This window comes from Urocitellus parryii, chromosome 14 (assembly GCF_045843805.1).
Source record: "Urocitellus parryii isolate mUroPar1 chromosome 14, mUroPar1.hap1, whole genome shotgun sequence".
NCBI lineage: Eukaryota > Metazoa > Chordata > Mammalia > Rodentia > Sciuridae > Urocitellus > Urocitellus parryii.
Window position 1 is genome coordinate 9,994,718 of NC_135544.1, and position 13,204 is coordinate 10,007,921.

General features: G+C 38.7%; 1 protein-coding gene and 1 long non-coding RNA gene across 13 annotated transcripts in view; one reads left to right on the plus strand and one right to left on the minus strand.

Moving 5' to 3' along the window:
- Positions 1–13,204, plus strand: part of Tacc1 (transforming acidic coiled-coil containing protein 1) — a 112,348-nt gene that overhangs the window by 55,393 nt on the left and 43,751 nt on the right. For 5 of the 8 annotated variants that reach the window (XM_026404719.2, XM_077792451.1, XM_026404715.2 and 2 more), the window contains one exon: positions 640–755. The exons of the other annotated variants lie outside the window; for them this stretch is intronic. Coding sequence is in view for 4 of the 5 variants with exons in the window: in XM_077792451.1 (XP_077648577.1) it covers positions 640–755 (116 nt within the window). In the remaining variant the exon portion in view is untranslated. The remainder of the gene's footprint in view (positions 1–639; positions 756–13,204) is intronic. 8 annotated transcript variants of the gene reach the window in all.
- LOC113193907 (uncharacterized) overlaps positions 8,218–13,204 on the minus strand; it is a 106,497-nt gene continuing 101,510 nt past the window's right edge. For 4 of the 5 annotated variants that reach the window (XR_003302202.2, XR_013342398.1, XR_013342395.1 and 1 more), the window contains 2 exons: positions 8,710–9,249; positions 8,218–8,475 (listed from right to left, as the gene is read on the minus strand). This is a non-coding gene — a long non-coding RNA (uncharacterized LOC113193907). The remainder of the gene's footprint in view (positions 8,476–8,709; positions 9,250–13,204) is intronic. The other variant, XR_003302203.2, reaches the window with a different exon arrangement.

Here is a 13,204-nt window from a genome sequence, read left to right on the forward strand (position 1 = left end):
GCTAGTGTCATTGATCACTCTAGGTGGCATTTACAACCCTTCCTGTGGGGCAGAAGTCACTCCCTCCCCCTCCTGGGGCCTAATTGTGTCCCCCAAATGCAGCCATGGTAAAGAAGGTCGCGTGATGACAGGCCCTTGGCAGCTGGTGAGAAATGGTGGTCTCTGCTGAGCTGTCACCGTGTGATTGCGGAAGGCAGGTGACAGCATTCTTAATCTTGAGTCGAGTGAGTTCTAGACAGGTAGAGGCCTACCAAGGAAAAATGCATGAGTAGAATTGGCATAATTTTGTGTTGGAGACGGTATTTTTTAGGTCTCTAGGTTCCTGTAAGAGGTATCTTGTGAGAAAAGGAGTCTGTTGGAAAGCACTTTTTTCCCCGGTGTGAGAGGGAAAGATGACTTCAGAAATGCTGAGGGAGAAAAGCTTCAGAAGATGGAGATTTCAGGGAGAAAGGATGCCAGACAGAGAAATCCAAGAAGGTACTGCTTAAAAACCCACAGGCCAACCTATGGCTGAGGATCAATTGGTGGTAAAGTTAGGGGAAAAAAAGGATGAACTTTAACCTTTGTGGATATGTAAATTTTAAAGGGTGTGGAAAATACCGTTGAAAGTGGTAATTCCTCATTTTTCCCCCTTGGCAGCTCGGATTCTGAAGGTAATTTTGAGACCCCTGAAGCTGAAACTCCAATCAGATCACCCCTCAAGGAATCCTGTGATTCATCACTAGGGTTGTCTGGATCTGGGACCAAAACCCAAGGTAAAGAAAAACTTTTATTTTCTGCTGCTTTCATTTTAAAGTTTATAAAAGTATACATGAGGGGCTGGGTTGTGGCTCAGTGGTAGAGTGCTAGTACATGTGAGGCCCTGAGTTTGATCCTCAGCACCACATAAAAATAAATAAATAAAGGTATTGTGTCCAACTAAAAAATAAGTATTAAAAAAAAAGTATACATGAAAGAGTGGCAGGGGCGGAATGTTAATTTAGGACCACTTAAAAGAGTTTGGATTTTCTCCTTGCTCAAAAAGAGCTGCTTTAAAAACTCCTGGTGTATTTGGAAGTCTCTTTATTTTTGTTTTGTAAACATTTTGATCATTTGGTGATCAGAGACTTTGTTTTTTCTCCTGTCTAGAGTTTGTGCATTTATGGTATGAGATTGCTATTATCAAACATGTCTGCTGGGCCCTTCTTCACAGCCCCTAAAAAATAAAAAAATGTGTGTAGTAATACATTGCTGGACTTATATTTATATCTGGTTTCACAAATTCCTCAGGCTAAGTTGCTTTCTACTAGGGTGGTGACCAAAATTATAGATAAGAGTTGATTTTTTTTGGATAGAGAGGAATCTTAAAATTAAAAAGCTGTTTCAAAATTTTTTTCTCTCTTCCTATTCTACCTAAGAAAACCTGGCACATAGTTCTTCGGAGTCCAACCTTGAGCCTGTCCTTCATCAACAAAAGCTTCTGCTGTCCTACTTAATAGAAACCTTATTTTTTTTGTCACACATACAGTTTTACATAAAATTTCACTTATCCTAATAACATTTACTTGTTCATTTAGTAAATAGAGTGTATTGTGATTCAGCAGTGAAATCTTGCTCTCATTGAGCTAACATTTTGGAGGGAAATGACTCCTTTAACAGATAAACAAAAAAGATACATATTCAAGCAAAATCTCTCTATATGTCAGCTTGAGTTCTGTGGAAAACAATAAAGCAGGAAAAAGAGGAATAGGGAATATGGGGTGGTGAGAGGGAATGCTGAAGAGCAGTTAGGGGAAGCATGACTGATATTGTGACACGAACTGAGATCTAGAAGAGGAGGATTAAGGGAGCAAGACTTGTGAATTCCTGGGAAAAGAGCCCTGTTGGCAGAAGGAATGGCATCTATAAAGATCTCAGATAATACCAACCTGCAATAGGCTGTGTGAGGCTCTTGGGTTTGGGAAGGTTCTTGGCATGTTTGAGGACAGCCGAGGCCTGTACAGCTAAAATAGAGTGAATAGGCAGGCAACAGTGGGAACTGAAGTAAGGGAGGTAAGAGGAGATGCAGAACATACTGTAATGATGATTTTGGTTTTCTGATTGAGACGGAAAGCCACTGGAAGGTATATTAACTTCCTAGGACTGTTGTGGCTTAACTCAACAGAAATTTATTTTATCACAGTTCTGGAGCACTGAAATCAAAACTAGAAGTCTGAAACCAAGGTGTTGGCAGAGCCATACTCCCTTGGAAGGTTCTAGGAAGATTTTTTCCTTGCCAATTCTAGCTTCTGGTGGTTATTGACACTCCTTGGTATACTTTGGCTTGTGGTATACCTGACTTCACTCTGCCTTATTGCATGGGGAGGCTTTCTCCTGTGTGTCTGTGTCTGTACATGGCCTTCCTATAAGGACACCAGTTGTTGAATTTAGGGCCCACCATAACACAGTATGACCTCATCTTAATTATATCTCCAGAGTTGTTCTTTCTAAATAAGGGCACATTCACAGGGACCAGGAGTTAGAACTTTAACATTTCTTTTTGAGTGACACAATTCAGCCCACAATAGAGGGCTTTTAACAGAGTATTATGCTTTGACTTTCTTATTAAAAGGCTCCATAACTGCTGTATGGAGAAGGATGTAGGATGTAGGACAGATGTCCTTTGTATGTGCTTTCTCTATTCCAGTGTCTGACACTGTCACCTTAGAATGGTAGATACAACCAACTTCCAGTTACCTAATTTTTGAGCTGATTATGACTTCCTTGGTTCCACAGTTAATATATCTTATTACTTGATAACTTCTTTCATTGATTGCCTAGGGAAGTCAAGTCACTCTGGTTATAGAGTTTATAATGGAGTTGGAATTATTGGTAAAATGACATTAACTTTTTGTGATTTGTTTTTGCTTAAAATTAAGAGCTCCATGCTGTGTTTCTCCTACAGTACCTTCAACCTACCCTGGGCTGCATTTTGCTGTTCATCAAGGCAGGGACTTCTTGGGAACAGACAAGTTTATATATGGAAAACTTTTGTGTGGCACAAAGCTGTGTAGCACTTTCAGTGATGAGATGCCACTTATTTCTCATAGCTTCCCTTTTCTTCTCTCGAGATTTAAAAGCTTGAAAGAACTGTTTGTGGTCTTATCATCAAATTTAAATAAAGCTCATAAAACATATGTTAAGTAGCTGAAAGCTTCATTGAATTGCCCTTAGCCTGGGCAGCCCTTCCTCATCATTCTATCAGCTGCTAGACTGATTCATACTGCCAGATTCTTTGCTAGTTGAATGAAAGCCTAGATGACCTAGGCCCCCAAAGACACAGAGACCTAATTGTTTGGTCTTTCCTGTTCCAGTGATTCTCACATTCTTTCATTCTGCCTGAAAGGAAAACTTTAAAACATTTTCTTTTTAGAGAGTTGTAGATTAGGAGAGTTCTGCGGGATAGTTCATAACGAAAAACTGTAATTGTAGTGGGTGGAGGATGGTGGAGTATAGTCTAGGAAATAACCCTAATATTAAGAAGTTTCTCAATTTAAGGTCTTTAAGCAATAGGATGATGACTCTTCAGCCTGGTGGTGTCCTATCCATTAGAACTTCTTGTACACAACATCTGGAGTAGTCCAGAGTCCTGTGAATTGTCTTGTCCCACATACACAGTAAGAGTGAAAATATAGGTCAGACCAGGGAAAAGTTGAGCTAGCAAAAATGCCTTAAAAAGTCATTCATGTTGAAGTTCAATTTCTGGGACTGAGTAGTTCCCTTTTTTTTCAAAATTGTTGATTGTTTTGTATATAGTAAAATTAGTCTTTCATAGTTCCAGGACATGGCTGGATAGCAGATATAGATTATATAAGACTATATATCTTATGATTGATTTATGAGTTGGTTATCAGGAGTAGGAATTAACATTTTTATTGATCCTGGCTTCCTGATATATAATGGCCCTCAAATGTGTGGCACATGTCCCATAATTCTTTAAATGAAGTGAATATATGACATTTCTTTTTATTGGAACTATTTTAGGAACTTACAGTATCTAAATTCTATAAGATTCTCCCCTAAGACAGAATTCTTTGTCAGGAATTAAATAGTGGATAAGGTCTTGGATTTTTTTTAAATCACAAAGATAAGCTTAGTTCCAAACTAACTAGTAAAATAAAACTCTAGTCAAAGACATTTCTTGAAAATACAAGACTGGTGGCTATGAAGTCTAGGCCTACAGTTCTGGATTTTGCTGTCTGCCTTCTCCCATAAAGGATGTTTAAGCTGCTGTGTTGTATTGTCTTTCCCTTTGCAGAGGAAAATATTGTGGAGGAAAATCCTCTACAAAAGGACTTTCCAATGGTATAACTCCAAGTTGATCCCTTATTTTGTTGGGAGGTAGTGCCCATGGAGAACTTAGGGACTGTAATTTTGTCCAGTTGTTTTAGCCAACAAAAACTGTAGTAGATGTACTCTGCCAGTTGAGTTCCCACATCCCCATGCTCACATATTTATAGATGTTACTTTTCTTCCAGAAAGAGAATCTTAATGCAGGGGTTTTCATATTTCCCTTGGAACAACTAGTTAAACCTGTTAGTTTGATATGTTAACTAGATGCCTAAGTATTTCAAAGATATCCTGTGTCCTCTGGAATGGAAGGAAAGAGATAATGAGATCAATCCACTGACATTTACTGCTGGAGACCTTGTAAGGAATGCAAAGTTGTTTGTTGACACAATTTTGGTAATCTAGGCCAGAATTAGCAAGCCACGGCTGAGGGGCCAAATCTGGCCTGCCATTTGTTTTTCTCTATGACCCTCCAGTGAAGAGTGAGTTTTATATTTTTAAATGGCTGAAAAAAATATTTTGTAAGGTGTGAAAATTATATGACATTCAGATTTCGAGCCAGGCATGGTGGTGCACACCTGTAACACAATCCAGGATTCTGAGGCAGGAGGATACCAAGTTCAATTTACTGAGACCCTATCTGGAAACATAGTCCTGGTAAAGCACCTTATGTTAAATGTCCAGGACCACAAAAAAGTTAATTAAATTTTTAAAATTCATATTTCAGGACCCATAAAGTTTTATCAGAATAGTCTGTGGCAGCTTTTGAATTACAATAGCAGGATTGAATACTTGGAATGGAGACCAAATGTCTGGCATACATTTGAAATATTTTTATTTCTGGTCTTTTACAGAAAAATTTACTCAACCTATATCCATACTTAGGACAATTTCAATAAAAATGTAGTTTAAATAATCTGGAATGATGACTTCAAGAATAAAGGAAGAAAAGATGGCAAGGCTATCCCTGAGTAACAAATGACCCATGGGCACTGGGCGTTAGTGTAGTCCTTTGTGGTTAAGGAAGGTTTAAGGGAGAAACTGATTTGGACTGGTCATTTTGTCTTCTTTGCAAAATGGAAACGATGTAACTGGTCTGTCAATGTACTCTATTTTTTTTAAATTTGTTTTTTAGTTGTAGATGGATACAGTATCTTTATTTATTTTTATGTGGTGCTGAGGATCAAACCCAGTGCCTCACACATGCGATGCAAGTGCTCTACCACTGAGCCATAGCCCCAGCCCCAATGTACTCTATTTTTAAATGACTAAATGATCCATAGATATGACCTGGATCTCGATAAAACTGTTACTTTTTATTTATTTTTTTTAACTCCCAGTATTAGGAATTAAACCCACGGTGTCACACATGCAAGGCAAGCACTGAGCTACATCCCCAGCCCTTTTCATTTCATTTTGAGACAGGGTTTTGCTAAGTTGCCCAGGCTGTCTTCAAACTTTCGATGCTCCTGCCTCAGCCTCCCCAGGAGCTTGGATTATAGGGGCCACTACTATGCTTAGCTGAGGGCTAGTTTTTTATTCTAAGGCTTTGAGTTTTATGTAGAGACGAATACTATGCAAACATTTTTCATTAGGTATATTTTGAAGCGTTCCATTCAAATCTACAAGTAAGATTTCTAGGGATTTAGTTTAGCATCCTTTATCTGTTCTCAACAAGAGATTGCTTTATTAGTATTTCCTACAAATAATGGGATTAATACATTCCTTAATGTTACCTACGCCAATAGTCCAACCCATGTGGCTCCTTTGGCAGCATCCCGGGCTAATGCTTTATTTTTTTGGTGTGATTGGCTCTTTCACAGTTCACTTTGTCATACTATATGATTCTTTTTTTAAAAGTTGGGCACTATGGAAATGCCACAGTGTAATCCCAGCTACTTAGGAGGCTGAGGCAGGAGGATCACAAATAATAGTTTAGCAAGACCCTCTCAGAATAAAAAGGGCTGAAGATGTAGCTCAGTTTTATAGTACTCTGAGTTTAATTCCCAGTACTGGGGGGTGGGGGGTGATAGTTAAGGCTTGAAAACTTTAACCATTTGATTTTTTTTTCATATAATGTTTTCAAGTTGGAGATTCCAATTAGTAGTAAATTTGATGAGAGCCTTGCTTTCTTTGTTGCTTTGTTTATTTCAGTGTAAATGAGCTGTGTAGAAAGCATCTCTGCTTCTCTGTGGTACTCCACTCAAGAGAATGTCTTCTTGGGGAAAAAATTTAAGTTTTTCCAGCAAGGACTAAGAGAACCACAGAGGAACAACAATATTTGACTAAAAAGCTCCAGGGCAGGGGAGCAAAATCTACCTTCTGAAAGTAAAGATTTTAGTAACATCCAGAATCAAACCAGTTTTTCTTTTTTAAAGTGAATAATGACATTATGAACTTCTTAAGAAATATAATAATGATTAAACTTATTTCAGTATTGCACTTGTCTGTTTTGGGATTACCTGAATAACAAATATGAAGCAATACAACTTACTTTAGTAATTTCTGATGGCAGAGGCATTTTCTGCCTAGGTGTTTAGGGGGCCAGGAGGAGTCTGCAGTCCTAAAATTGTATTGCTGTCATTTAATGTCCCACCTAAAAATGAATGTGGCCTAAAGCCATTTAAAGTTAAGGAGCAGTCATAGTGTCTTCTTAAGTGGCCAGTAATACTGCCCAGAGGAAGTCCTGGGAGTATAATCATTTTGTTACAATCTCCTACACCCAGAATAGTGATGGGAGATCACAGCTTATCTACTTAAAGCAGCCATCATAGTGGGGAGTTGATAAATGAAGGTTGCTGAATGCCTGGTGACTGTTACAAAGTTGGGCCTAGAAAGGCTTTGCTTCTTGGAGGTCAGGAGCTCATCCTCACTTTTGCAGGTCCTCAAGCCTAGTTTTATGAGTTTACATAAACATAATTAGATCCCCAGGGGGTTTAGATTGATTATGGCAAATTCACAAGGGAATAATAATTATATGGAGTATTTTATTTTACTTATTTATTGTTTTGGGACAGGTTCTCACTGTATTGTCCAAGCCAACCTCAAACTCTCCATCCTCCTGCCTCGGCCTCCTGAGAAGCTGGGTAGATAGCTGTGTATCACCATGCCTGGCTTGGAGTATTTTTTAAATTCACAAATGCAAAATGTACCTTGAAAGTTCTGTTGACAGATACAAACACTCTTCCTAGCAGTCCAAGTAGCCTCTTTCTTATGTCATTGCTGGAAATATAGCAAAGGTCCCATTTTAAGATTACCATCTAGTAGACTACTAACTTTCTATTTCAGTTGTAAGTTGTTGGATGTATTGGAAGCAAATAATTTTTGCCTACAGCATCTTACTTAGTTACAGCAATGATACAATGAAATAGGGCACATGTGATTTCCACTTCACAGACTGGGCTATGAGGGCCATGATTTTTACTCCCAGTAGTGGATCTGGGTCTTGAATTCTGCTTTTATTGACATCACATCCTGGGCTCTTTGGAACATATTATACAGCTTTTCTCTCCAGAGAATACTGTGAGTCTCTCTCTTCACTATCTGAAGAGAAGGCTTAGAGGAAATAAAGGTTCTTAAAATGTTGCCAGAATATAATGTGTGACAGGGAAATCATCCTCTTTAAATGATAGTTAAAAAAAATCAGGATATACATCTTCCACATGTGTTAATTTGGCATACACGATATCTGATTTGTTTTAGGAAAATTTTGAACATCAAAAGTTTGGAATTTTGCAGCACAATTTATGTACAGATTAATAGTTAGAAACAAAAACATCACTGGGTAAGCAGTGAAGTTTCTTTTCTTTTTTTTTTTTTTTTAAGAGAGAGTGAGAGAGGGAGGGGGAGAGAGAGAGAGAGAGAGAATTTTTAATATTTATTTTTTTTTAGTTCTCGGCAGACACAACATCTTTGTTGGTACATGATGCTGAGGATTGAACCCGGGCCGCACGCATGCCAGGAGAGCGCGCTACCGCTGGAGCCATATCCCCAGCCCCGAGCAGTGAAGTTTCATTGAAAACATTTTGCTTCCTTAATGCTTAGCTTCAGCTATCAGAAGTAAAGAACAATGGACAAATTCATTAATATCTTTTGCTTTTCCTTTTCCCTTGACTTATATATGGAAGAGAAGAAGCAGGCATGTTGCAGCCTTCTGGGACTCTGCACCTGTTTGTGGGTAGAAAGAGGATGGTTGGTTTGGTTTTAGTGCTGGGGATCAAACCCAGGACGTCAAACATACTAGGCAAGTACTATACTACAGGGCTCCATTCCTAGTTCCACAAGGAATTTTTAAGGGTTCTGCATTGCTACTGTATAACTAATTATTCCAAAACTTAGCTTAAAACAGCAAACATTTATCTACCATAGTTTTAATAGGTAAGGAATTTGTCAGCAGCTTACCTGGGTGATCTAGTTCAGGTTACCTGTGAGAATGCAGTCAAGATTTTTCCCGGATATAGTCATTTGAAAACTACACTGGGGCTAGAGTATCTTCTAATCCAGGTCACTCATTTGCCTGGCCAGTTAGTGCTGGCTGTTGGTAGGAGGCTCAGTTGCTCATTATTTGATTCCTTCCACGTGGTTGCTCCATTGTCCTTACTTTATGGCAACTGGCTCCCCCAAGATTCAGTGTTTCAAGAGTAAGCAAGTTAAAAGCTGCAGTGTCTTTTGTTGACTTAGCTTCAGTAAGTGGTTCATATGCTATTTTCTTGAGATAAGTTTCCACGGTATCCTTTTGATGACATACATCAGTCTTAAGGGTGTGAATACCACAAGGTAAGACTCATTGGGGACCATCTTGAAGGCTACAAGGCCCTTTTCTGCTTTTTAAAACACTTATACCAAAGGATATAATTTCACAGACTGCAAATGTTTTCCCATTGCTTGCTTCTTTTGGGGCCTCTTCACTGCCTTCCTGAACTCTTCGTATTGCCTTGTTTTCTGGAGTGGAGGAACAGAGTGGCAGGTGAGGTGATGTAGTCCTCAGCCAGTGTCAGCCTGCTGTAGAAATATCTATGCACCCACTCTGTACTGGCTGCTATTGCTTTGTCTGGAAGCTCCTCTCTTGCTGAACATTTGTCCCTCTTTTTCTTTATCTAGCATCAGCTTCCCAGCTGTGTGGGTGGTTGCTACTTTGTGAGAGAGGCAGTTGGTATTTTGAATTCTCCAGTAATTATTTTTGAAGAGATTGCACATTATGGTTGTTTGGCAGCAACAGACTGAAGTTACACAATTTCATATCTCTGCAAAGAAGTCCCATCTGTTAACACATGCACTTTCTCCCCTTGCTCTTCCTGCTGAAATACTTTAGAGATGAAGAAGTCCTATAGAAAGAGCCCTCAGATTTTGGTATGTGGTAGATGATTTCTAATCTGTATGAAATGTAACCTCAAACAAATCCAGATGGTTCCAGAACCAGTGGGCATCTCATAAGTGAGAAGACATTAATACACTTAGGCTTCCTGGGAGACAGACACTTTCTAACAGGCCCCACCCTCTGACTATATAATTCTGGCCTTCAGAGGATAGAGTTTTGAGTCTCTTTATTTTATTTAGTTGGCGTTGAGAGTTGAACTCTGGGCCTTGTGAATGATAAGCACGTGCTCTACCATTAAGCTATCAATTCCTCAGTTTCTTTTCAAATTTAACCGCATAAGGTGCTATTTTTGGAAAATTTAAGTGTTTTTTTTTTCATCCTTAGCACAACCTTTTTCATCTTATCAAGTGGATTTCTAGACTATTCTTTACCTACAAGTTAAGTTTTAGGTCTTAGAATGAATCTCTCCCTGGAATTAGGAGCTTATCTCAGGAAAACAACATAGCAGCTGATGCCCTATCTCAGAAAACTCAAGAAAAAGTTGATAAACTTGCCCTCCCTCAGCACCTGGGCAATTTTTTTTTTTTTTTTTTAGAGGGTTGGAATGAAGAGGTTTGAATAGTTAGTTGTCTTGGTTCAATCAGAGTATGTGTGGTGGGTGTTCTGCTTTGGGTGGTTAGACAGCTTCAATTACAGCATGGCTAAGAGGATGTCCTGCCTTGACTAATTGACTTGGTACTCTTGTCCCCGACTCCATGCTTCTGAGTGGCCTGGGGTCCCAGTGGTTAAAAGGCCTTCTCATATAGTTAGTCAGATTAGTCTGTGGACAATACATTGTATCTACTTCTTCCATTTTAAGGCTGACAGCCTTGGCTAAGTGACTGAGAATACAGATACACAAAATACATTTCAACTTCAAGGGAATCAGAGGGACTGGAAACTCAAAGACATGAAACTGGGGGGAACTCAAATTTTGGACTCTTGCCTAAATGCTAATGGGTATCTTATTAACAGTCTTCTCAGATCAAACTACTTGAGCAGAAGCGGGTGGGGCCTGCTAGAATCAACTTGTTTTCTCTCCTGCAGCTCTTGATTCAGCATGGGAAAGGGTGGGCAGGAGGGCAAGACTAAGGCTGCATGGGACCTTCATAGGGCCTACAAAAGCAAAAGGTCATCAAATGAAGAACAACAAATGTTAATCCTATACACAGCTATTGATATAGAGCTGAGCAGCTTCATCACTCAGTACTTATATAGGTTTTTTCTGTATAAAAAAGATAATTAAGTAAGAAGGATATACCCCTTTATGTATCAGTTGTTTGCTTCACAGTGGACCCTGATTGAGCATCAACTCTGGTATACTCGGTTTCTGTTTGGGGAATGCAAAAGGGGAGATAGGGAATAAGTCCCTTATGGATTTCAGGGTCTAGAAGAAGCTAGGTGGGTTCCTTTTCCCATTCCTCTTGACTTTCCAAGAAGTTTTAACAGTGAAAAACGGAATGTGTGAGGGAGGACTTGAAAGAAGTCAGTTGTCTTCCTACCCCCAAAATAAAACAAAAACTAAAGATTTTGGATCTTGACAATTGTTATATTTCTAGGGTGTTTCATATGCTTGGTTATATCTGTTGTAGAAGAGGGGTGATGTCATTTTTTTCTACCTCTTTCTGTAAATAGAACTTATCTAGCACACTGTAGACTTCCTCAAGAGAAATTCAAAATCCAAATGGATGTGATAGTGAGATCTGTTACCTCTTTCAAGTATGTGTCCCTAAAAATGATACACAGAAGAGGACTCCTTAAAGCATTTTCTGAAATGTTAAGTCTGTGGTATAGAAGAATGCTATATTAGGAATCACAGGACACTGCTCTGATCTTTTACTGTAGGGTCTGAGCCTCCATTTTGTTTTTGTTTTAACCAGTTTTATAGAGTTCACATGTCATACATTTCACTTGTTTAAAAGGTGCACAGTTAAGTGGTTTTAGTATCTACACAGAGTTGTGCAAGTATCACCCCAGTCTAATTTTTATAATGTTTTATCACTCCCAAAAGAAGCCCTGTACCCATTATACTTATAGGCAGTCATATACTATTTCTCTCCCATTCCACCCCACACTTCTAGGATAATCTGTTTTGTGTCTCAAGAGATTTGTTTATTCTGGACATTTCATATAACTAGAATCATACATTATGTGCAACTTCATCCATTCTACCAACTAAGCTATATCCCCAGCCCTTTACAGTACTTTTTTCGACTATATTATAGCAAGCACCTCATTTCTCATTATTATTGCTGAATATTATTTATTTAATGATAGTTATTCTAGTAGATATGAAGTGGTATCTCATTGTGAGTTTGATTTGCATTTTCCTGATGGCTAATGATGTTGAACATATTTATTTGTTTTTGTGATACTCGGAATTGAACCCACACCCTTGTACATGCTAATAAGCAAGCATTCTACCACTGAGACACATTCTCAGCCCTGGATTTTTTTTTTTTTTTGGCCCCAAACAATGGACATAGTGACAGTATTTTATTCATGCAGCATCCTGATTTTACCCAACATGCTCCCATGGAATTGTTTTTCTATGTGTTTCCCCACAACCCATGGTCCCATGGTAGACACTGACCCCAGGCTTCTTCTGGATGTTCAGAACACCCTGGCACAGCCCTTGTCTCAGGGACATGACCAGGGCATGGCCAGAAAGTCCCTTGGTGGAGATCCGAAATACAAACTGAGAGAGAGATTCTCTTCAGTGATGTGCATGAGGACTTGAGTGGGGACCTTTCCTGCCTGATGGAAAGAGCTGTCCTGGAATGGTGTGGACACAATGGTGCATCCATCCTTCCCTTTGGTTAGCCCTGGATGGTCTTATGTATTCTCTAGAGAAATCCCTATTCAGAGTCTTCACTTTTTAATTGGGTCATTTATCTTTTTAATATTCAGTTGTAAGAATACTTTGTTTTCTAGATACAAATCTCTTATCAGATATTTGATTGTAAATATTTCTCCCAGTCTTTAGGTTATCTTTTCACTTTCTTGATGGTAGTATTTGAAGTGCAAAAGTTTTTAATATTGATGAAGCCCAATTTTTTTGTTTTTTGTTTTTTGTGGCTTAGGTGTCAAATTTAAGAAGATTTTGACTAATTCACAGTCACAAAGATTTACTCCTATTCTTTTTTTTTCTTCTTACAGTTTTATAGTTTGAGCACATTTAGTTCTGTGATCCATTTTGAGTTAATTTTGTATTTAGGTAAGAAAGTAGTTCAGCTTCGTTCTTCTGTATATAGAAATCCAGTTGTCCCAGAACCATTTGTTGAAACTTGTCCTCATTGAATTAACTTTGCTCCCTTGTCAAAAATCAATTGACCAGGGGCAATTGGGGATATAGCTTAGTTGGTAGAGTGCTTGCCTCACATGTACAAGGCCCTGGGTTCAATCCCCAGCACCACAAAACAACAACAACAACAAACAATTGACCATAGTTTTAAGGGTTGATTTCTAAACTCTGAATTCTCTTTGGTTTACCTATGACTCTCATTGCTGGTACCATACTATCTCAACTAGCTTTTTAGT